Source organism: Bos grunniens, chromosome 3 (assembly GCF_055505025.1).
Source record: "Bos grunniens cultivar Pamir isolate PY7600 chromosome 3, Bosgru_T2T1.0, whole genome shotgun sequence".
NCBI lineage: Eukaryota > Metazoa > Chordata > Mammalia > Artiodactyla > Bovidae > Bos > Bos grunniens.
The window spans coordinates 9,386,099-9,411,080 of record NC_141167.1 but is presented as its reverse complement, the minus strand read 5'-3'; the positions used below and the strand labels follow the sequence as shown (position 1 = coordinate 9,411,080).

Genomic DNA, 24,982 nt, shown 5'->3' with positions numbered 1-24,982 from the left:
CATCCACCTTTTATTTAACTTTCTTTGAGTCATTTCTCCATTGGGGGCAAGGTTGGGGGACTCATCTCATCTAGAGTCACCATCAGCAGGTTGGAAGGATGGGGGAGGTCACCGGGGGCTGTGGACTGTCCACCTCTGGTCGCTGGTCTGGGGCAAGGGGATGGGGTGGTTGTTGGGTTGGGGTGCCTCTGAGCCCACATGCTCTTGATGAATTTCACTTGGACTTGGCTCCCAAAGGAATTTGTCAAAAGCAGCTCCCCATCTGCACACTCAGGAAACCCGAGCCCTGTAGATCCCAGCAGCCCCACAGGCCCGAGCAGAGCCAGCCCTACTGCTGTCTCTGCATCCACCTCCCATCCTGAGACACGGCCCCAGCAGGTGCCTTCCTGTGATTACCCATTTCTGTATGTGCTGTTTTTTTGCCTTGTAGTAACTCAGGTTGGTGTGTCCCAAGGGCATAATATGTGTCCAGACCCTGGCATACCTGAAAGGGGCAAAAGACTAGGCTCGGATTTCAGGTAAGATCTGTTTGGAAACGTTCTAATTGTAGAAAGGGGGGCGGATGGCCTGGCTTGGGGGTCAGACAGGAGCTGGCCTTCCTGGAGGTGGACTAGCGAGGACCATGTGGATAGGCTCACTTCCTGGAGAAGAGCTTTGACCTTTAACATTCTCTCTTGTCCAGTCTTGGGAATACTGCCGCACCTTCAGGGAGAGGGTTGGGCTGTAGATTGCCAGTGTCACTGGGCAGACCTATACCCAGGGTACAAAGGGCCACCATCATCAGTAATGATGTGCCAGCAGGCAGCTCACGCCGCCAATCATCTCAGAGACCCTAGGGCGCTGAGATGGTACCTTTTGTAAAGTTTCTAACTAACAACGCATCTTCTCATAATCGTCCAGTTTCGTGAAAATTTCTGGGTGTCATCCACCCACGCCTAGCTGTCCTAATTGATGTTTATCTCAGAGGACTGCTGTTTTGCTCACAAAGTCACCTTTTAACTCAATCCTAAAAGCAAGTGGTCCAAAAAAAGAGAGATGAAGAGCAGGTGTTCCTTCTAATGAAGGTTTTAAGTGATAAACGGTGGAGCAGAGATTAAGGACCAGGAGAGAAATAAAGTTTGGCGTGGTGCTCTTTATGGAACTAGGAAGGATTCAGGGATGGGCCTGGGAGGCCTAGGGGTGGGGCTCACGGACATGCCTTGTCTCCCAGGTTAGGATCCAGTGTCCAGTTCACCTGCAACGAGGGCTATGACCTGCAAGGGTCCAAGCGCATCACCTGTATGAAAGTCAGCGACATGTTTGCAGCCTGGAGCGACCACAGGCCGGTCTGCCGAGGTAAGCAGGTCCTCGGAAAGGGAGGCTGGCCAACAAACCGGGCGGGGCGTGGGAGATGGAGCCCAGCTCCTGATACCAGGGTCCTGGCTGTCATCTGGACTGGCTTACCTCCCTCTCGCTGCTCTCCAGGACCAGGTTCTGCACCCACTGACCAATGAAAGCAACACATTTATTTAGCACCTCCTTTGTACCCTGACGGAGAAGGCAATGGCTCCCCACTCCAGTACTCCTGCCTGGAAAATCCCATGGATGGAGAGCCTGGTAGGCTGCAGTCCATGGGGTTGCTACGAGCCGGGCACGACTGAGCGACTTCACTTTCACTTTTCACTTTCATGCACTGGAGAAGGAAGTGGCAACCCACTCCAGTGTTCTTGCCTGGAGAATCCCAGGGACGGGGAAGCCTGGTGGGCTGCTGTCTATGGGGTCTATACAGAGTCAGACACGACTGAAGTGACTTAGCAGTTGTACCCTATAGGCCTATAGAGGAGCAGGAGATACAGAGATGGGGGAGACAGGCGTGGTTCCTGCCTCGCCTGGACCTAACAGTCTAGGCAGTCATGCATGAGCAGGCTCCTGGCCCACTGTGCCAAGACATTACAGCTACACTAGATGCGAAGGGAAGTCAGCGTGTATCATGTCATCTGGAATCCCTCCATTAGAGCACATAGCCATCCTGAACCTCTCTTTCAGTGCCTTTGTTTCTTTTCACATACTCAGCAATAAGCAGACCTTTCACCTCTGAAAGAATCCTCCGATCTCTGCAGGAGTAACACGCACCAGGGCCTCACGCTGCTCTCTGTGGGATTCTTCAAGCCCCACACCTGAACATCTTGTTCTCAAGGGTCTTGCCGTCCCAGGAATTGCAAGCACCAAAACTGGGCTGGCTGAGTCCCCCTCCCCAACATGATCTTAAAATAGCAGGCCTGAGTGTATTTCTTCTTTGGGGCAGGACAGAAGCTGCTTCTAGGGTAGAGAAGCCCCTGGCCTCCTCCCCCAGGGCTCCACTAGACAGCTTTTCTTTTCCCACACTGCATGCATCTCTCTTATTCATTGTTTGCACACATGACCAGGACTCAGGGGTTCTGGGTGCAGGTGTAAGGAATCACTCTAGAGTTTGTGAACACGGACAACAGTTGCTCCTTTGTATACCCCCTTGGAAGAGAAAGTGTGCTGCCTGCTCAAACTACATTCCTAATCCTTCCAGTTGAAGGAGATCCTTTGCCTCTCTCCAGGCACATGCATGAAAATGAAATCCATGCAGGGTAAGATGGGGTCTGGGATGAGAACTTAGATCACTGCTACCCTGAGCAATGGGCAAGTTGGAGCTGAGACCCACTCTTTTTTTTTTTTTTTTTTTTTTTGCTGTGTTGATAACAAGCTCTGGAAGCAGGTCATGAAAATCTCTCAAATAAGCCTTAGATGTATTCGTGGTCACTCAGCTTTGGGGTTGCTGTGATCCACAGTTAATAGTGTGCCTTGCACCCTGACTGGTTTTAGTTATTTCAAAAATTCCACCTAGCTAATTTTTTTTCTAAAAACTCAAACCAAAGAAGAGTTCTTGGTTATTGCTCTCAGCTTTGCCACCAGCTGGCCACAGGCAGTTCAGCAAAGCCCCTATTTTCCCTGGGCTTATTTTTTTTCACTTGTAAATGTAGCTCATGGCTCCTACCTGACCCATCTTGTACTAAGGTGAAGATCAAATGGAGCTGTGGGTATGGAAACACTTTATGAATTGGGAAGTACTGGACAAGAAAACAGATATCCTTGTGCTCGAGCAATGCCTCTGTAGGGCAAGGACATCTGTTTTGTTCACTGCCTGGGATAGGACTGGGCACACAGTAGGTGCTCAGCAGCATGTGTTGAATGGATGCTTGAATAAATTTGAATAGCACAACACTCCATTTCCAGGGAACCGAGACACCCGCTGAGTAGACAGGCACAGAATCATCAAGTCTGAGGATCAAGGGACGCTTTGCCAGTCGGTCATTTCCAAATTCCTTTTGAGGAGCCAGAACAGCAATGCCTTCAGGCGGTGGTGGGATCTGATCTCTCCCCAGGACCTTTTCACTGGAGGCAGGTTGTTCTCTTAGCAATGCTGGGTGTTTACACCCAGAAGCCCAGGGTGGGGGAGGGCTGGTGTTTCAGAAGAAAGTTCACAGTCGAGTAACATGCTCATCTTTTTCTCCAGATGTGTTGAGTGTCCCAGTCAAGCCCCTCCAGTGATTTTGACCCACTGGATTCTGCATTCTCTGCCACATTATTGACTAAGCATCAGGCCGAGCTTTTTCACATCCATTCCCATCCCATCCTCTATCCCTGGGAAGTGGGGGGAAATCCCGGAAAACAAAGCCCCACAGAATTGGGTGCAAATCCAGTCATCACCATTGTTTAAGTGGGTGTCCTTGGGCCCATCTCTTCGCCTCTCTGAATCTCTTTTCTCTGGTAAAAGGCAGTGGCTAATGGAAGCATGTACACTAACATGTAAAAGAGATAGCAATGGAAATTTGCTGTATGACTCGGGGAACTCAATCCAGGGCTCTGTAACAATCTGGAAGGGTGGGAAAGGGTGGGAGGTGGGAGGGAGGTTCAAGAGGAAGGGGGCATATGTACACCTATGGCTAACTCATGTTGATGTGTGGCAGAAACCAAACCAATGTTGTAAAGCAATTATCCTCCAATTAAAGATAAAATTAGAAAAATAAATAAAAGGCAGTGATTATAGAGCGCTGCTTTACAGCATTACTGTGGCAGTGGACATGCAAGACCTAATTTAGAAGTGAACCCAGCGGGTCTGTGAGTCTGTGTGCACGCGTGTTTAGTTTTTGTTTTGGGGTATAGCTTCCCCATGCCTTGGAGTGCACCCGCAGCCTCTCGCGGCCCCAGCTCTCTTATGGGTCCCAGATCTCTCACCGTCCTGTCCAGTCACACACCTTGGGAGGCAACCGGACTTTGAAAGTGAAAGTGAAGGCGAAAGTCGCTCAGTCGTGTCTGACTCTGCGACCCCATGAATCGAAAGTCACTTGGTTGTGTCCAACTCTTTGCGACCCCATGGACTATTCAGTCCATGGAATTCTCCAGGCCAGAATACTGGAGTGGGTCGCCGTTCCCTTCTCCAGGGGATTTTCCCAACCCAAGGATCGAATCCAGCTCTCCCGCATTGCAGGTGCGTTCTTTACCATCTGAGCCACGAAGGAAGCCCACAGCATTGGGCTTTGACTTAGAGCCCTACTCTGCCACTTGTTAGCTTGCTGACTCTGGGCAGGTTTCTACATGTCTTGAAGCCACAGGGCCCTCATTTGGGAACTGGGGAAACAAAACCTCCATTGCCTAGAGCTTGCGAGATTTAAATAAGCCATTTTACAGAAAGTAACCAGCGCCAGCTGCAGTGGAGAGGGGCTCCTAGAGCACGTTCACCTTCCTGTCACTTTCTCCTTCTTTCTTTCCTTCCCAAGGTCATTGTGAGGGAGGAAGAAAGCAGCAGAGGTTCCTAAGTTTGGACTTGGATAATCTGTCCTGGTCTTTCCTGAAAACCAAAGGCTGAGATAGATCTTAAATTCAGGGGTCCTTTAATTTTGGCAGTTTTGAACATTTTTCTTTTAAAATCTCTTATTTTTAACTAGTCACAACTACTTTAGCTCAGTTGGTAAAGAATCTGCCTGCAATGCAGGAGACCCCAGTTCAATTCCTGGGTCAGGAAGATCTGCTGGAGAAGGGATAGGCTACCCACTCCAGTATTCTTGGACTTCCCTTGTGGGATTGCAAAGAGTTGGACACAACTGAGCAACTTTGACTTTCACTACTCTACAGTGATTTTTTTTTAATGGAGAGTTTAAGTGAAGCCCACTTTAAAAATAGAAAGGGACAAGACTCAGAATTCCATGATAGCTCCACTAATAAGCAGGTTACCAAAAGACCACAGTCTGAAAAGGATTCACCACCACACATAGTGATATTATTTTTTGTCTAATGCATTTAAAATATGATTTGATTTTAAACATTCATTTTCCACACAATTAATTCTACTAAAACATGGGGCTCAGAAAATGATAGGTTCTCAGCAAATGTTTGCGGACAACCTGAATGAATCAGTGATTGAAATGAATGAACAATGTGGAACTGTGCCCTCATTTTGGAATTTGAAATTAAGAATTCACAGGCCTTGTTTTTTTCTTGCCCTCTGACCAGAAGCAATAAGCTTCTTAGTTGACTACTAGAAAATTTTGATCATCCAAAGGAGATTGAGGACAACATGAAATGATGTTATACCGTTATACTAATTCAGTTCAGGCCCAGAGACAGGTATTATAATATAGGGCTTGTCAAACTTATTTTACATATGGGACCCAGTATTTTATTGATTTCTTTAACTTTTTACTTTATGTTGGAGTATAACCAATTGGCAATGTTGTGATTGTTTCAGGTGGACAGTGAAGGGACTCAGCCACATATATACATGTATCCATTTCCCCCCAAACTCCCCTCCCATCCAGGCTGCCATGTAAGATTGAGCAGAGTTCCCTGTGCTATACAGTAGGTCCTTGTTGGTTATCCATTTTAAATAGAGCAGTGTGTACACGTAGAATTAAGTGTATGAAAATCACAGGTGATCATCTTTCTTCTTGGATCAGCTTCCTGGGCTTCCCCTTGAAACGTCAATGTTGTTCAGAATTCTTTCTTCATCCCCCTCCCTCCTCTCTCTTCCCCCCTTCCTTCTCCCCTCCCACATGTCACCCCTCCTCTGTCATTATTCTCTGCTGGGTGATATACTGACTGCACTAGAATACATGTCCCATTATTCCCTGAGTCCCTGACCCATACATATATGCTAATGTTTAAAAATTCCATTTATTAAGCTATTTATACTTGTATGAAGCAGTACAATAAGCATTTTTCATAATTTCTTTACAAGGAAAGAGACGATATGCATATTTTATGTTTAGTTCAAGCTTGGAATGGTCTGCCAGCTTGCCCAAGGACACAAAGCTAATCTTCTGAACTGGAATTCCACTGCTGACCAAAGGCCCATACTTCTACTTGAAAAATGTACCTTGACACCAATTCAGAGTCAACACACTAGATGGAATCGCATAGAACAATGGCCCTACACACACTTTTTGGTAACCTTTATTTTGATCTCAGAGACTTTCCTGTAGCTCAAATGGAGCTGCCTGCCATGCAGGAGACCAGGATTCAATCCCTGGATCAGGAAGATCTTCTGGATAAGGAAATGGCAATCCTCTCTAATATTCTTGCCTGTAGAATCCCATGGACATAGAAGCCTGGCGGGCTACAGTCTGTGGGGTCACAAAGAGTCGGACACAACTGAGCAACTAACACACATTTTGATCTCATTGTGAACTCACAGAAAATTTGCAGAAAAACTATGCAAAATATTGTATATTCTTTGCACAGATTTAAACAACTACTTTTAGGGAGTTATTGGATAAGATGAATCAGTCAGAGTACTGGAGAAGAGCCAGAGGCATCATGGGAGCCAATGAATGTAAGTTTCACAGAGAGAGAAGAGTCAGTAGGGTCAGACACTTTAGAAAGGCAGCCCCTGGGGTTAAGTGGCTCAACTAAGTGGTGGGTGCTTGAAGTTGCCCTGTAAGCAACTGTCAAGGAAGCAGGACAAAGACAAGGGAGAAGACCGACTTGAACCAAAGCTTCCATGGCAATGGCAAATCATGGATCTATCTGTGGTGGTTCTCCTGCAGCCCCATGGCACCCAGGATTAGGAATAAAGATGGACAATAGAATTCATCAAAGGCAGATAGGAGAGTGTGATGGGAGGTGCTGGAGAGGGTCTTGCTGTCCAGACTCAGTAGTGAGAGAAGGGTCAGGAGGGGCTGGAGAGATGGGGAGAAATGAGGGAGCCAGGAGTCTGGAGAGACAAAGGATTTAGGACACCAGGGGGTGCATTGAGACCAAGGTTACTCTGCTGGATGAGTAAGCAACAGGAGAAGGGACCAGGTGATGGAGTTTAAGATCTCACAGATGGATTCTCCTGGGTCCCAGAACAGCAGGCTCCGGATATGGTAGGAACGTGGTTGATCTTCTGCAGAAGCACCTGATCTCAGGAGGAGGAGCTGACCTCTGAAAAGTGAAGGAACCTTTCTTCCATTGGAACCAAAAGGAAGAAGAGAACACAAGCAGATGGGATTGCAGCCTTGAGGGATGAGAGACAGGGCGCACCTACCACATGTTCTCTGTTTCACCCACAAAAACTGAAGCAAGGTCATCACTTGAGTGTAAGGGAGGTGAGGGGAAGGGCAGGAGGTCAAAGGGACATGCAAGAGGCATGGAAGGGCTTTGAACAGAGTAGGAGAGTGAGCTAAAGGGCAGAGTTGCTGGACAATATCCACAACTCTCTGAGGTGAGCGATCATGAATTTATAGTGACAACTTCCTACTCAGGTGACTTTTCTCCAGCAAAGCTTGACCGCGTTGGGGAAGGGCTGGAGGATGTAGGTGGAGAGTTTCATCCACAATTGATATCTTCCGGGCAACCATTTAAAGGACTTAGGTGGATTTGCAAGAAAATGATCCTAACAGTGGGTCATGAGATCCACGTTGGGAAGAGAAGACAGGGAGCTGATGGTGGAAAGTTGGTGTCAGTGGAGTGAGATACAGATGAAGGTCAAAGAAAACGTCCTCCAGGGGATTAGCGGTTGTTTGTGGAAAGGAACACCAGAGGGAGGAGAAAACTCTCCATTGCCGAGGAAGTGGTGGACCTGCGAGGGGAAGACGGGCTTCAATCCAGGCAGGAGTTAAAGCAGGTGGTCCTTAAAGACATTACAGCTACAACTCAGAGTTTGTTTGCCCTGGGATTGGTGGTCAGGAGGTGGTTCTAGAGAGAATTCTGTGGAAAGGATGAGGAGGAAGGTCAATAGTAGGAGAAGTGAGTGAAGCCAGCATGGAGCAGGGTGGGAATAAGGTTTGGGGAGAAGATAAAAGACCAGAGGCACTTGCATCTAGAGCAGTTTTCTTTTTGGTACCAAGCTGTTTTGATGCCAGCAATGGCTGTGGGTCTAAAGTATTCTTCCTAAAGTCCCCTGGAACACTGCCCCTGCTATATGGTATAGTGATGTTCAGAGAAACAATGGAACTGGCTACAGAGCTTGGGCTTGGAAGGTCCTGAAAAACCTCCTGAAAGTTATCCAGCAGGGCATTTACTTGATGGGAAAAGGCAAATACAGAAGCATAAGCTGGTGTCTATTCATTTATTCAGTCACTGTCTGAGCATCTACAATTTTGCCAGCCCGTGTAGGCTGCAACAATGAACTATCCATCTGTTGGTGGGATCCCAGGGGCTGGCTGCTCAGAGGGAAGTCTGTCTGTCCGCAGACCTCCTGACCTTACCCAGACAACAGAGGAGAAAAGAAGCTGATTCTTCATCCCAAATCTATTTTTAGGAGCTCCATGCTAACTAGCTGCCGAGTATAATATTTTAATTAAACCCCTCTAAGCCCTTAAAGTGGTAAATGGCTTTTTGACCTCTTCTCCCTAATTACCTTCACCACGTTTCAACAAACTGCAAATACCACCTAATTTTTGGAAAAAAGTGCAAGATAAATTAAGTCTGAAGCTGAGGGCTTTTGGCAGCGAAACCTGAATCTCTGGAAGAGGTGTAATGTGGTACCAGTAGAGGCTTGTAAGGATCTCCTGAAGGGCTAGCATTCTGACACCTCAGGCCCGCTTTGCAATGGTGGGCTAGCATTAGAGTTTTGATTTTGATTATCTTGTTCTAATTTGTTTAGTAATGATGTCAGTCTCAAATGTGGTTGTGGGGAAAAAAATGCTATAAAGAAACTTCACAAAAGGTAGAATAAAAGATCCCTGGCCTTGGGAAATCTTGGAGATAGTGAGATGGAATGAACATGGCATCTGAGTCCACCATCCCAGCTTCCCTTTGTTAAATATTGACAAGGTCCCAGGTCCTGGGTGAGCCTTCATATCCAAGATCTCATAGAATTTCACCCTCATCATGCTTCAGTGGGGCAATATCACTAGTCCCATTTTACAGATGAAGAAATAGAATCAGAGAGGTTTTCTAACTTACCAGGGCTTCTCCGGTGACTCAGATGGTAAAGAATCTGCCTGTAATGCTGGAGACCTGGGTTTGATCCCTGGATCAGGAAGGTCCCCTGGAGAAGGGAATTGCTCCCTACTCCAGTGTTCTTGCCTGGAGAATTCCATGGACATAGGAACCTGGTAGGCTACAGTCCACGGGGTCGCAAAGAGTCAGACACAACAGAGCGACTAACACTTAAATTTTCACTTCAGACTTAACCAACAAAACCCGAAATGCCAAGCCCCAGATGCATAGCCTCCTATCTCCTCACCATGCCAATCTGCCTTTGGTGCAGTTGTATCAAGGCTAGTCGGTGAATGTCAGTGTTTCTCAGGACAGAATTACACAGCAATCAGATGCTCAGGAGAGGAGTAGGGGAGAGGATTCCCCTAGAACTTGGTTCAAACAATATCTGAGCTCAGGATGAAGAAGAATATCCTTCAGGTTCAGGACTAGGATGAGGAACCGGAAGGAACTTCCTCACTGGAGTACATGAGCTCGTAGAACAGAAAGGGCAGTTCTGACCCAGGGTCTCTTGCTGCTGCTGCTTGCTGCTGCTAAGTCACTTCAGTCGTGTCTGACTTTGTGCGACCCCATAGACGGCAGCCCACCAGGCCCCTCTGTCCATGGGATTTTCCAGGCAAGAGTACTGGAGTGGGGTGCCATTGCCTTCTCCGAGGGTCTGTTGCTAGTAACCCCCTAACAACACTCACTCTGCTCAGTTGTAACCGTTTTCACATCTGTTCTCTCCACTTGCTAGTGGCTCTTTAGAGAAGAGGGAGTGTGCCTTAGACATTTCTCTCTTCCCGCACTCAGCCTGGCCTGTAATAGGCATTCAATATATGTGGGAATGAATGAGCGCAGGAATGAGTGTGTGAAATGAGAAGAGATGAATTACATCCTGGAACTGGGGAGCTTCCTTTCCAGGCCCTCCTAGGAAGGGTTTCCTGGGGAAGGTTTATCAGGGCCCTGTCCGCACACAGAGAGCAGTTGTAGGATATGCTGTCCCATCAGAGGAAACCAGGTTTGACATCACTTTCATTTTATATACTTAAGCTTGTTGAGTTTGCTCACTATTTCTTTACTGTCAGGCAGTTTACCTACAATTAGGATAAATTGCCATGTGGGCAGCAACAGAACAGGCTCATAGAACTTTTTATTAAAATAGCTGAGTGCTAACATTGAAGAATGAAGTGGCTGGGACTAAAGAACGCGTTTTTAAGGAAGGCAAACACCTAGATACAATGTAGTACCTTAACTGGTATCAATCACGACTTAATCTAATTAGTTTAGAAGCTATTTTAAAGAGCTTAATTAAATTAAGCTGTGATTGATAACACTTTATATCTACTTGAGGAGAGCACTTCTTCTAATTCACCTTGAATCTCTATGCTTCCAGTCAAAAGCCTATTTCAGGCATATGCTAAGTGTGGGGAAGGGTTGGGAAAGCACTTCACTGTCCCTGAAATCATTCCAGGTGCCTGGCACCAGGCTAAGCCAGGGGGCTTGCAGAGTTCTTGGGCACAGACATTCTGATACCTAGTCGGGGTGGCCTTGACCAGGACACCCTGAGATTCTCCTTCAGCAGACATGAAGGCACCTGGGAGAATGCGGAAAGGTCAGCAGAGCAGGAGCAAAAAGCTTAGCAGGTCAAAAGGTGTCTGGGGTCCACTTAGCTTGCGGTCAAGGTGAGGAGTACTAGCCCACACCCTCTTGGTAGAGATGTGGTGCTGGGTCACAGTGGAGTCCGGACAAGGGGACTTGCTTAGCTGGGCCATTGCCTAGAGAGCGGCAGGTCAGGGAATGTGGGGTCTACCCCTGCCCCCAGTGCTCTGGGAACGTCTCTTGAGCCCACCAGGAGCTATGGAGGAGGGAAATAGGAAGTAGAAGTTTTATCTGGGATATGATGTACAGACTTCAAGCTCTTCTGGGCCGGGACTGGGAGGTGGGGATGGGGACTGGTCCTCGTCTAAACTAAAATGCTTGTCTTCCGTCTCCTCTCTGCAGCCCGCATGTGTGATGCCCACCTTCGAGGCCCCTCGGGCATCATCACCTCCCCCAATTTCCCCATTCAGTATGACAACAACGCACACTGTGTGTGGATCATCACAGCACTCAACCCCGCCAAGGTAAGGCTCGCAGGGAGCGTGGGTCGTGTCCTGTGGGCAGGACTGGATTGGAGACAGTTGTTCTACCGGGGATTTCAGACCCAGAACTTGGTTCTCATAGATTTTCTGAAGACAATTATTAAAAATTGTTTTTATTAAGTATCAAGTTGATACAAAAGCATACTTGTAAAATATGATATAAAGAACATCAATATAAGACACTACTGTGTAGCCATCTCCCAGCTCGAGGGAAAACAAAAAGCCCCACAGATATCTTAGTGATCTTGTCCCTCGTAACTTCATCCCATTCCCCAATCCTCAGGCCACCATTACCTCCACTGTGTACTTTATTATTTCTTTGCTTTTCTTTATAGTTAGCACATAAGTATGTATCCCTCCAAATGCAATGTTTAGCTTCCCAGTACTTGAACTTCATGGAAATGTAATCATGTTGTATTGATATATAGTCTTAATCAGCTTTACTCAAAATTAGGTCCTTAAGGTTTTGCTGTATTGCCACGTTTCATTTTGTACTGGTCTGTACATTTTTTTGCATCTTTCTCATTTAGTGTTTTTTCCTGTGAAGTACCCTTTGCTTGCTAATAAATTTGATAAGTATCTTGCCAAGATCCACAAAATAACCTGTTAGAATTTTTAATTATACAAAAAATACAGATAAATTGAAGAAGAACTGGTACCTTTATGATTCCAAGTCTTCCAGTCTATTAATATGGTATATCTTTCCTTAGAGCTTCTTTAATCACTTTCGATAAACTTGTGTAATTTTTTCATTAAAAATCTTGTACATTTCATAATACATTTATTTCTAGATATTGTAGTTGTTGCTTTTATAAATTGTATCTTTTAAAATGTAGTTTTCTACCTGTTTCTTGCATAGTGGTTAGAAATGCAATTAATTTTTATATGTTACAGCTATCCCATGGTAATTTATCTATGAATTTTTAGCATATTCTACAGAAGACAATCATAATCTGCAAAGAATGATGGTTTTGTTTCTTCTTTTTCAATCTTATACCTTTTCATCAACCTTTTTCCTGCCCCAGTGTTCTACCTAGAATCTCCGGTATAATGTCAAATCACTGTGAGGATGGTAGGCACTTTTGCCTTTGTTCAATGTCAAACAGACTGTTTTACTTCTTCACCATGAAGTATGATGTTTGCTGAAGTCTTTGTTTTAATTTACAGTTCCTTTCTAATCCTAGTTTACTAAAAGCTTATATTGTGAATGGATGTTGACTTTTATTGAGCATCTTTCTACATCTATTGATATAATCATATGATTTTTTTCCTTTATTCGCCTGTGTGGTGAATTCCACTTTAATTTTTCTGTTGTTAAGCCAACTCTGTATTCCTGGGATAAACCCAATCTGGTCATTTAGTATTATCATTTTTTAAATATACCTATATTTGAATTGCTAGCATTTTACATAGTCATTTTGCTTCTGTTTTGTTATGTATTACAGATTTAACAAAATAAAATATATTCTATATACATCACACACACACACACACTCTTGCCAGATTTCTATATCAAAATATTGCTAAAATGAAAGTGAAGTCGCTCAGTCGTGTCCAACTCTTTGCAATCCCATGGACTGTAGTCTACCAGGCTACTCTGTCCATGGGATTTTCCAGGCAAGAGTACTGGGGTGGGTTGCCATTCCCTTCTCCAGGGGATCTTCCTGACTCAGGGATCAAACCCAGGTCTCCTGCATTGCAGGCAGACCCTTTACCCTCTGAGCCACCAGGGAAGCCCAAGATATTGCTAGCCTCATAAAATGACTTAGACTTTTTCATCTCTTTCTATCCTACTGCCTGTTTTTAGTGTTTTACAGTTGTGGATATTTTGGTATTTATCCTACTTGATTTCATTAAACTTGAATCTATGGATGGCATCTTTCATCAGTTTGGAAAATTTTTTAGCTATTGCTATTTCAACTGTTGTCTCTCCTTTATTCTCTTTTCTGCTTCTGGAAGTCTGACAAGGCATGTTAATGAGTCTCATTCTATCTTCTTTTCTTAACCTCTATCATTTTCTCCCATTCTGTTCAAGAATTCTCAGTTATGTCTAACCTCTGTTGATCATTCTCTGAAGATTCATTTTAATTTCAAATATTAGTATTTTGCATTTATGAAAGCTTATTTAGTTTTTTTGATTGCTTTTGAGTTTATTTTATAGTCTCTGGCTCCTTACATATATTTAAGTCATTTAAATATATTGAGGACATTTATTTTATATTCTGTGTCTCTTAATCTCAGTATATGAAACCTTTGCAAGGTTCACTCTGTTGCCTGCTGTTTCTCACCCCTTGCCCTCAGAATCATGTTTCTTTCTTTGTTGTATAATTTTTGACTGTGTGGTTAGAATCATAAACTGTGGGGGAATTCTTTGAGATTTGGGTAGAAACTGGTGTATTTGTTACTGCTCTGTGCTTGGGGCCATTAGCAGTCAGCAACCTCTTCAGATTAAATTCTCAGTATGAAGGTTTCAAACAACCCAAGTAATCTGAAGACTGCAAACCCATATGAAAACAGATTTGTCATGAGAGAGTCTCAGAGGAAGTTTTCTATTTGCTTTCATTCAGTGTCAAAATCTGAAATAAACGATCAGCCTTCACATCTACCCAGAGGTTAGCAGAGCTGTATGAGAAGGAAGTAGGCTTATTTCTAGCTCAACCTCACACTAAGGGTGCAACTTTAACCAGTTCAGCCTTGTTCAGGGATGTCATCTGAAAGGTCCCAACCTGGGGGGCCCTGACCTTTGTCTCCTGCTCCCTCTTCTCCACAAGGCCCTGAAAATCAAAGCTCTACTTCACCAGTTTTAAAAAATGTGCTTCATGCTCCAAATCACTTTTTGCATCTCTACATTCACTGGGGGTTAGACTCTGAGAGCTCTTGCCATCCTAGTCTTCTTGGGCTTCCATAACAAAATATAACAGATGGGGTGGCTCTAACAAGAGACATTTAGTTTCTCACAGTTCTAGAGGCTAGAGGTCCATGATCAAGATGCCAGCAAACTTGGTTTCTGGTGAGATCTACTCCCAGCTCACAGATGACCCCACAGACGGCCTCCTTCTCAGTGTGTCTTCCTGTGTTCTCTGTGCACATGCAGAGAGGAACGTTCTGGCGTCTCCTCCCCTGTTTTGAGGACACCAATCCCACTGGTAGGGCCCCATCCTTTGACTTCTTTTAACCTTAGTCACCTTCCTAAAGGTCCCATCTCTAAATATCATCATATTGAGGGTTTGGGCTTCAACATATGAGTTTTAGGCAATATAATTCAGTTTATAACACTTATTAACTTGTAAAAAGCTTTCTTTTTCTTTTTAAATTTTACTCAACATTTTAAAACTGTTTGCTCCAAAGTGCTTAGGACCACAATACTTGGAACACTGGACCCAGATTTCCTCTACAAGTCATTTTGCAAATAAAGAATCATATTTTATCAAACCATTTGATGATGAACCTAGTCAGTGGAGAAGGATGCTTCAGCCACATAGGGGTAGAAATGGAGGCTAACCCAGAAGAAGGACCTTGAAGTTGTTAAGTTGTTAACTAGAGGGCTATATCATGGGCATTGTTAAAGAACTACAGATGCTTATCTATGTTTGCTTTTGAATCTGAAGATGGAGTAGAGGGTGAAGCGTAGGAAAGTCCTGAAAATTTTTTGAGAAACGGTCTGATTAGCCCTCAGAAGACCTAACCTTGGCTGGTGTGTGGAGGTCAATGGCCCCATGTTAGTCACCACCCCACATGCCATGCAATAGGTCACTCCAGCCTGGGTTTCTGAAGCCAGTCCCTCTGAAAGGCACTGCCTCAGAGTTAGGTTATACAGAAGGATGTTCTTCGTGGGATCTTCATGGGTTCTTAGTGGGCTTCAGGTAGTGCTAGGGAAGCCCAGAAAGACTGAAGGGGGTTCCTCACTGACACAACCCAGGAGGAGAGCCAAGAGCATACAATGCAGAAAGGAGATTATAAGTCTAGAAACTCAAAGTCTGAGACTGAAGGGTAGGAGCTGCCTTCCTGCAAACAGCAGAGAAAATGTTTGCAGTGTATTCCTACCACTGTTCAGCAGCCAACAGGAGAGATTCAGTGCATTCAAGGACTGCCTGTCTGGTCACCTTGGGGACATCTCCTTCAGGAAAAATCACAGCCTTTTCACGTTCACAGTATGTTTCATGAGCTTAGCATTTATTCATTCATTGATTGTTGGTATGATCTCTGCCCTTGAGAAACATGCACACAGGAGAGGAGGATGGGTAGAAATGTGAAGCTAGAGTTCAGACAAGTGCTAATGGAGCTGTGTCCAGAGTGTGACGGGAAAATCTAGAAAAGAGACACTAATGGAAGGCCAGGGAACTTGGCACAAAGGCAGTGACATTTGAACAGGGTCTTGAAGGATGAGGATATCAGAGTAGACACCTGTGCCGAGGCACTGAGGCTTAGGACAGTCTCTTAGAACTGAAAATAACTCAACATGCCTATATCAAGATGAGGCTGGAAAGTCCGCAAGATCCAGATCAAGGTGAACCCACAGGCTTGATATAGAGGCTTAGATTTTATTCTGAAACAGATTTCTAAGAGTAGAAGTGTCAGGCTATTTGTGATAATAGTAATAGCTATCTCTTATTCTATGCCTGTTATATGCCAAGAACTGAACTAGGCCTTCTATGTAAATGACTTTATTTCATTCTCTTCATAGCACAAATAATTAAGTTTTAAAATACCCATTTGGTGGATGAAAAACCTGAATCATGGACAAGTTAAAGGTTAGGAAACTTGGTCACAGCACATAATCAGTATTTAGTGGCAGCACTGGGCTTTAAAGCCAGTCTTTCTGGGTCCATTGTCTATGAACTTAAGTAGATGTGCTGTGCCATTGGATAGAACATGGTCTCAGAATTGATGGGAGGGGTTGGGACTTGGAGCACTGGGATAAGCCTTGGGAAGAATGAAGGCCACTCTTTCTTCTGTACCAGAGCAATAGCAGAAAGGATTTTTTAAAGATTACTGTGGCAGCAGTGGAGATATTAGAGAGGGATATTGAAGGGAGTGAGACCAGTTAGGAAGCTGAAGCAGATACCCAAGTAAGAAAAACGGGGTCATCAACGAAGGCTTAGGAAACATGGAGAGGGAGACAGATTTAAGAGAAATCTAGGGAATGAGGGCTTCCCTTGTGGCTCAACTGGTAAAGAATCCACCTGCAATGAGGGAGACCTGGGTTCGATCCCTGGGTTGGAAAGACTCCCCTGGAGAAGGGAAAGGCTACCCACTCCAGTATTCTGGCCTGGAGAATTCCATGGACTATACAGTGCATGGGGTCTCAAAGAGTCAGACATGACTGAGTGACTTTCACACTCATTAGAGAACGAGATGGGACTTGGTGGCTGATGGATATGTGATGGAGGGAAAAGGAGAGGTCTCATTCACCATTGTGTCCCAAGTGACCACCATAGTGTCTGGCATACAGTAGACACTCAGGAAACATTTGTTCAATGACCAAATAGATGACAACTCCATGTTTTCTCACTTGGACTAATGGGAGGCTTTCAAAGGAAATACAAGAGGAGGAACAAGCTTGGCAGCAGTCGAGAGGGAAACATGGTGCCTCTGAAGTGCCTGTGTTTCATCCAATGACATTTGGATACACTGGTTGAAAAGTGAATAAATCTGGGTTCAGGAGAGAGATGTGGGTATCATTGCATCGACACACAATTGGGAACAAGCATAAGGGATGAACAACACTTCTTGGAAAGAGCAAAGAGGTTGAAAAGATTCAGAATGGGTCTGGGAACACAATCCTTACAGATGACTGAGATCCAGTGAAAGAAGCAGAGAAAGAGCCATTGATAGGAGAATCGAGTTGCAAAAGCAAGAGGTTTCCAATCAGGATATGTCTGACAGTGGTGATGCTGAAAAACATCTTGTTGGAAAAGGACTGGAAAGAGACTGTTGGCTTTGGCCTTGGAAGAAGATCTTTCGGCTTTGCTTTGTGGGGCAGCATATTAAAAGGCAGAGACATTACTTTGCCAACAAAGGTCCATCTAGTCAAAGCTATGGTTTTTCCAGTGGTCATGTATGGATGTGAGAGTTGTCCATAAAGGAAGCTGAGCATCGAAGAATTGATGCTTTTGAACTGTGCTGTTGGAGAAGACTCTTGAGAGTCCCTTGGACTCCAAGGAGATCCAACCGGTCAATCCTAAAGGAAATTAGTACTGAATGTTCATTGGAAGGACTGATGCTGAAACTCCAATACTTTGGCCACCTGATGTAAAGAACTGACTCATTGGAAAAGACCCTGATGCTGGGAAAGATTGAAGGCAGGAGGAGAAGGGGATGACAGAGGATGAGATGGTTGGATGGCATCACCAATTCAATGGACATGGGTTTGAGTAAGCTCTGGGAGTTGGTGATGGACAGGGAGGCCTGGCGTGCAGTCCATGAGGTTGCAAAGAGTTGACATGACTGAGCGACTGAACTGAACTGAGCAGAAGTGGGTGGGGAGTGCATGGATGGGGAGGGGGTTCTATAGAGGCCAGGCATGTGGACAGCCCTTTGGACAACTTTGTGGTAAAGGGAGGGCAGGAGCAAGGGCACGTGAGGGAGGCTGGGTGAACAGAAAGCTCTGGGCTACTTAGGATGTTTGTTGTTTAGGAGATTGGGATTTTGAGTGCGGTTGTAGACTGAGGGCAAAGCAAGCACAGAGGAAGAGAGTGAAGATGTAGGATTAGAGGTTGGGGAGTGAAGGACCTGGAGTCAGTGAGAGGCAAACTGGACTGAGAATGCAGCAGCTCCTTTCACAAGAAGCAGGTGAGGAAAAATACCGTCGTGAAAAGGGGCTGAGAGTTTCGCCTGTAGAATATGTGTCTGTAGAAAAGGACATGTGTCTCTTCTAAAAAAAATTTTTTTATTGTGGCAAAAGTCACACAATATAAAACATACTATTTTAATCATATTTGTTTTATTATTATTTAATCATATTGTACAGTTCAATGGCAGAAAGTACATTCACATGATTGTGCATCTCTTACCATCATCCATCTCCCAAATTTTTCACTTTGCTAAACTGAAACTCTAGCCCCATTAAACTCTACATTCCAACTCCCGCTCCTCACCCTCCACGCCCAGCCCCTGACATCTACCCGTGTACTTTCTGATTCTATTAATTTGGCTATTGTAGGCACCCCGCATAAATGGAATCAAGCAGTATTTGTCTGCACCTACTGTATATTAGGATGCATTTTCAAGGTTGACTTAGTATGACACATGTCCCTTTGGTCTCCTTTTAATCCGGGAATGGTTACACATCCCTGGCGCCTGAGTGTAAGTGTGGCCATTTCATCTCCTTTGAGCTTGAGAGGGAGCTGGGAATGTTCTGGTGACTGGGGTTTCCAAGGGTAAACAGAAGCCCCAAACAAGGTCCAGCGATGACCTGGCATGGGAATGGCCAAGAACCTATGTCACGATGCCAGCCTCGACTGAGCGCAATGGGCTGAGCAGCTCTACCCTGTGGGAACAAGAATTGACAGTCTGATTGCAGAGGCCGGTGAAGGGTGTGTCTCTCCTCGGTGAACTAAGAATAAAACAACAAACACCACCCCATCATCCTCCCAGAAGTTGGGCAGATTCAGGGAAGAGGAATGGCTGCTCAGAGCAAGTGAGGCCGGCCCGCTCTGCTGGGTGCACAGCTCCACCTTCTCGCTTGGAGAGGGACAGCCTGGAGAAACGGGAGACCTGCCTCGGCCGGTTGGGCTATCTTAGTATTTGTAGTCATTCTGCCCACAATAATATTTCCCAAATTTGATCAATCATCAGAAATACCTGGAGAGAGTTTAAAGACATAAATTCCAAAATCCTTTCCTCAAAGGTCTGATTAGTGGAGGTGAGATAAGAACCTGGAACTTGCACTTTTAAAGAGCATCCCTGTGGTTCTGACCAGCTCAGCTTATATGATAGAAAACAACCCCTTCCTGTCCCAGCAAAGCACACAGGGCCCTCCTGCCCGCCTCTCCCCAGGCAGTCCTGGCTTCAGCCACACTGCGCTCCTGGTTCATAGACACAGCTGGCCCTTTAAGACCTCTGTCCAGCACATCCTCCCCCAGTGTATCTGCCCTTCTCCTCCATGCAAATTCCTATCCGCCTTTGAGACACAGTTCAGACTTCCGCTCTGCAGAGAAGCCTTCCAAACCCCAGCAGGTCTTAGCACTGCCTCTGTTCCTCCAGCACTTCGTCAGCCTCTTCTGTTTTGTGCATATGACATTGCACTGGGTTTAGAATCTATTTCCCCCGTAGCTCAGCAGAGCCCCCCAAAGCAGGGGCGGCGTTTGTTTCTCTCTCCCGCAGTTAGCACAGCCCCCAGTACAGAGGAGGAGATCCTCGGGTGTTTGGATACATTACCAAGTGCTGGAGGAGACCTGTCCCTGGGTCAGGTAGCTCCTCAGGCACGGCCCCGCCCACACTGGGCCCCAGAGCCTCCTCCTGTTAGGACCTTCCAGCTTAGCCTCCGAAAGGACGTGGCTGATGAAATTTTCATGGTCGGAACTGAAACCCAGGCCTGAGTCGGTGCCCTCTACCTGCATACACCTGCCTTCCTTTCACAGCTTCTCGGTATGAAATCAGGCCATGTGAGGCAATTTGCCTACGATCCTCACCGCATTTGATCAGGAAATTAATCCACCTGTGCTAGAAAAGAAGTAACAGGCAGGCAGGAGAGAATGAGCAAGGTGGGAGGGAGAGGGAGAGCGCACTTCATGAACTTCAAAGCCGAAGAGAACAGTGTTTCGATTACTCACTCCTTGGGGATTAGCCGTGTCACTCTTCCCTGTGTAGACCCGGAAAACTGAGAAAGAACTCTCCAGGCAGCCGTCACTCTCTCGTGCAAATGTCAGGAACCTCTGTGCTGGCCCATTTGTTCACTCACTCATTCATTCAGCAAACATTTACTCCTGTGTGTTCTATGCTGGGCCCCGTGCAAGATGCCGGCTGGTGATCAGAGAGATTTTCCCTAATCGCCCCTGCAACTCATTCCTCGTGAGTGGGCGGCTCTAGAGGGACCTTTTCAGGGCCTCCTGCAGGTCCTCACCCAGATCCCTTTCCTTTCCACAGTTGTCCTCACTTCCCAGCATATCTTGGCATCCCCCTTCCCCTAGAGCTGGCTGTGGGTCCCCACATGCCTTCCTCTGTGAAGACAAAGCCTGCTCCCTCCTCTGGATGGGACTTTGTGCCCTTCGCGCCTGCCGCATTCCCAGCTGCCCTGACGTCAGCATTCACCACCCTGCAGTGTGTTCCCCGTGGACCTGTGTGTCTCCTCTTCCAGGCTGTGAGGTCTTGGGGTGGTATTCACATTTGTCTTGGCTCCGTTGCTTCTTCAAAGCCCAGCACTTGGCAAGGGCATATTAACAGTTGAATAAATCCATCAACCAACGAGTGAATGAATGCATGAAAGGGCTTACTACTCTCAGAGCCACCAAAATTCAACTTGAGGTACTGGCCAAAGTTCCACAACCTCTGAACCTTCTCAGTCTTTGCCCTTGGGCTTTCTTACCCAAACTCCTCGAAAGCATTTCGCAAAGATGCTGAAGACCTCTCTGCTTGAATTCTTAAGGGTTCAAGCCAGCCCTTCCACCGGCCTCCCCTTCTCCCCCGCCAAGAACCAGTTCTCCAGCCTCGCCCTGAGCCCTCAGCAAGACCCCTGCAGGAGTCACCATGCAGTCCATGCCAGGGGAAAGGGAATTCCCCTCCTTTCTTGGAGCTAAGAGTCAGGCATTAGGAACCCAAGGCGGAGGGTTGGGGAAGCCAAGGTCACCCCTCAGGAGCCAGTGCTCTGAGGAGGAATAGGGAAGCAGTCCTGGAGCAGAGGATTGCAGAGGGGCTCTGACTAGGTGGGAAGGGCCAAAAGCAGGTCATGAAAAGTCTAGGGTTTCCATGCCAAGAAACTGAACTTTATCCTGAGGGTCAAGAGCTGATGAATTTTTCTATGGTAATGAAAGCCTTTCTTCAGAACCCACAGTCATTAGGTTGTGATTGGCTGTGAGTAGCAGAAAGCTCCACAGAAGCTTATACAAAACACAGATTATTTCTCCCACATCCCAGGGGTCCAGAAATGAAGACTCCAGGGCTGGATTAGCAGTTTTCTCAGTGTCTTGAGCACCTCCTATTTTCCCCTCTGCCTTTCTTTGCTCTTATCCTCATGATCACAAGAAGGCTGCTCCACCTCTGTCCTCACATCTGTATTCCAAGAACGCAAGGAGAAAGGTGAGAAAACGCCCTGAGGACTCCTTAGCTCATGTCCCACTGCCCAGAATCCTGTCACTTCCCTATCCTTATCTCTGTGCTTAGCCAGGTCCATTGCCACATTTCAACAGCCAGCATTCTATTAAGAATGGTAAGCAGTGGGAGGGACAGTGAGTGAACCATTATCTGTGTCTGCCACAGAATCCCAACCATGAACTAGATCCAAAGGAACTGCTTTGGTTGGAGCAAGATCCAGGCCATTCTGGTCTTTTCCCACCTTTGTTTGTGCCCCTTTAGTATCTTTATGGAACCCTGGGGTTCCTGAGAACCATGTTGGAAAACCACTGCTCTAGGTCAGAGGTCAGCAAACTTTCTGCAAAGAGTTAGATTATAAATATTTTAGACTTTGAGGACTATGTGAGGCTTTTGTTGCACATCCTTCTTTGTAGTGCTTTACTTATTTTCTAACCCTTTAAACATGTAAGAATACGTCTTAGCTCAAGGTGCCAAACAAAAACAAGCCTCAGGCCTGATTTGGCCCAAGAGCCATGGTTACCCAACCCTCACTCTAAAAGGGTCGTGCAGCACAGAGTTTGGGGTTCAGAGTGAAGGATGGGCAGCAGACTGGAGCCTAGCTAGGAGACAGTTATAGAAATGCAGTCACTGGACAAAACAATCTCAGTCTAGATCTCTTGGCGCTTCCCAAAACATGCCTAAGAGCGGTCACATCCTCTGCAGCCACACTGAAACCTTGGGCACAGGCTGATAAGACTGGGATTCCTGTCTTTAGCTGGTCCTGGATGATGCTCAGGAAGCAGGGAATGTCCTCCAGGCCCAGGGTGGGCACCCTCCATGGTCCTACTCCCATCCGCCACAGTTCTTGGGAAAGGCAGCAAGGTCCTGAGGGGTGCAGTCTCCAGGACTCAACTCCCTCCACCACCCTGCAGTGAACACAGGCTCCCCGAAGCCCTCCTGCTGCTGCTGGACCCTGGACCGGCCTCCTGGCAGGTCTCTCTGCCCCCAGCCCCTCCCTCCATGCTGAGTGACAGCCTCTCCCCATCTTCACCCTCAAGTCCAGGCTACCTGTTCTGGCCTGCCAGGCAAAAGCCAACTGCAGACTCAGCCAGGCTGCTGTCTCCTCCCCTCACCACCCCCAGCTGCCCTCACCGGTCCTTGTTCCCCAAGCATCTCTGGGATGGAGCCCACACCCTTCTCTGCCTGCAGGGCCCAGCACGCCCACCTCCTCTGTGTGGCCGCCTTTCATCTCTCCCTCCTCTGCTGTCCTCCAGCACTCTCCATCTGTACCATGCCTTTGGCATTTAGATTCTGCTCCACATTGTCAGACAAGTGAGATAACTTACAGACTGCAGCTAGCTCAGTGCTCGGCACATGGTGGGTGCTCAGTAATTACATCCTAGCGAAGGGTTCTTTTATTCATTTATCTAATGGGTGCAAATTGGGTGTCTGACTGTGCACACACGTGCCTCTTTAATCACGCCTGTTTCATGTGCTGTCACTCTCCTGCCTTAGAAAGACACTTTGCCAGCTTCACTCATCTGCATGTTAGTTAATGAATCATTACAGGATCGTGTCTTTAAACAAAGGCCAGAGAGAAGAGGGGAACAAATGAAAGCCCCAGCACACTGCGCACCGGGGGCCCGTCCCAAGGCTTCAACACTGAGTGTTTTGTGCTGACTGCTTGGTGTAATCAGCTCCCACATTGGGGTCAGATGCTCTAAAATGCAGCTCACATCAATGGTACTCTACTTGGTGATGTGAAACATTTTATGGCTCTGGGTTCTGGCCTGCAAAGCGAACTTTTCCCATCATGGACATAGTAATCACATACTCCCTTTTTTGGCACTGGCTTGGTGACCTGGGGCTTCCCGGAAGGGGTGACGGTGGCAAGAATGTACAGGCAGGACCCTGACTTCTCCCTGCGGAGGCCAGGCCCCTGGGTCTGCAGAAGGCACAGCTAGCCTTAGAGTATTTTATGAGCAAGTGTTGGCTGAGCAGCTGGGATCCAGAGAAAGAGCTTAGGGAAGGTTGAGAGGGTAAGTCACGGCCCCCATCGTATGGACCTGAGACCTCCCTGGGATGCTGTGAGACAGTAGAGCAGGGTGGTAGGGGCCTGGCCTCTGCCTGATGAGTCCCAGGTCTACTGCTTAGCTGTGTGATCTTAGGGGAGCTGCCTAACGTCTTTAGGCTTGGCCTTTCCCATTTGTAAAATGGAGGGCTTCACAGTGGCCGTGGCTGTCATGAGTCTTTAGTGAGTTAATGTTTGTAAAATACTCAGAACAGCCAAACACATTATAGGTGTCGCTCTTGTGGTGATGAAGTCTCTCAAGAGAAGATAGTCAAAAACTGATTAAGTACCTCAAAGAATCTCCCAGACCAGGGGTCGGCAAACTACCACCTTTGAGCCAAATCTAGTGTATTGCTTATGTTCGTAAACTAAATTTTATTGGGACACAGCCACACTCATTGGCATGCATATCAATGTATGTGGATCATGGCTGTGCATGCTGCATGAACATATGCAGCCATGGCTATGTTCATGCTACAGCAGCAAAGAGGGGTCGTTGCAACAGATATCATATAAAATGCTCAGGTGAAAATACTTATTACCTGGCCCTTGACAGGAACAGTCTGCCGACCTTTGTTCTAGATGGTATCTCCTGTGAGAGATCCAAGAGCCTGGAGATCCGTCCATGCTTGAGGCTCAGGAAAGGTTTGGAAAGTATTCTCCCATTCAGCAGGGTCTGAGCGCGTCATGTGCCTGGCACGCTAACAGGTTCTGGCAGGTCAAAGGCCATGAGACCAGGCCCCTGCCCTCCAGGAAGTTCATGAAGTAGTGGGAGACCAGGTAAAGAGCTCAGTCACAGCACAACAGGTAAGTCCTTACACGGAGAAGAGAGGACGGGCAATCAGGGAGCCCTTGGATGAGAGCTCAAGGATGTGGAAATGTTGCTAGGGGAGCCGGGGACGAGGGAGGGGACTGTGCAAACCAGGATCATGAATGGGCTGGTATGAGAGAATGCTACATAGGCAGTACGATGGGATGGCAGCAGGGAGCAGGAGCCAAGGGTCCTTCCTTACGTACCAGGCTAGGAAATGGCATCATTCTGTGGGGCAGGACTAGGGACAGTAAGAGATAGGAAGCCAGTTCCAGCCTGACTAGATGATCCAATGATGACTGGTCATCAGGGAAC

The 24,982-nt window shown here is 46.6% G+C and overlaps 1 protein-coding gene across 2 annotated transcripts in view; it reads left to right on the top strand.

Moving 5' to 3' along the window:
• CSMD2 (CUB and Sushi multiple domains 2) overlaps nucleotides 1-24,982 on the top strand; it is a 693,739-nt gene that overhangs the window by 370,210 nt on the left and 298,547 nt on the right. For both annotated transcript variants that reach the window (XM_086378081.1, XM_086378078.1), the window contains exons 8-10: nucleotides 431-518; nucleotides 1,211-1,335; nucleotides 11,416-11,537. In XM_086378081.1, coding sequence (XP_086234207.1) covers nucleotides 431-518; nucleotides 1,211-1,335; nucleotides 11,416-11,537 — 335 coding nt within the window. The remainder of the gene's footprint in view (nucleotides 1-430; nucleotides 519-1,210; nucleotides 1,336-11,415; nucleotides 11,538-24,982) is intronic.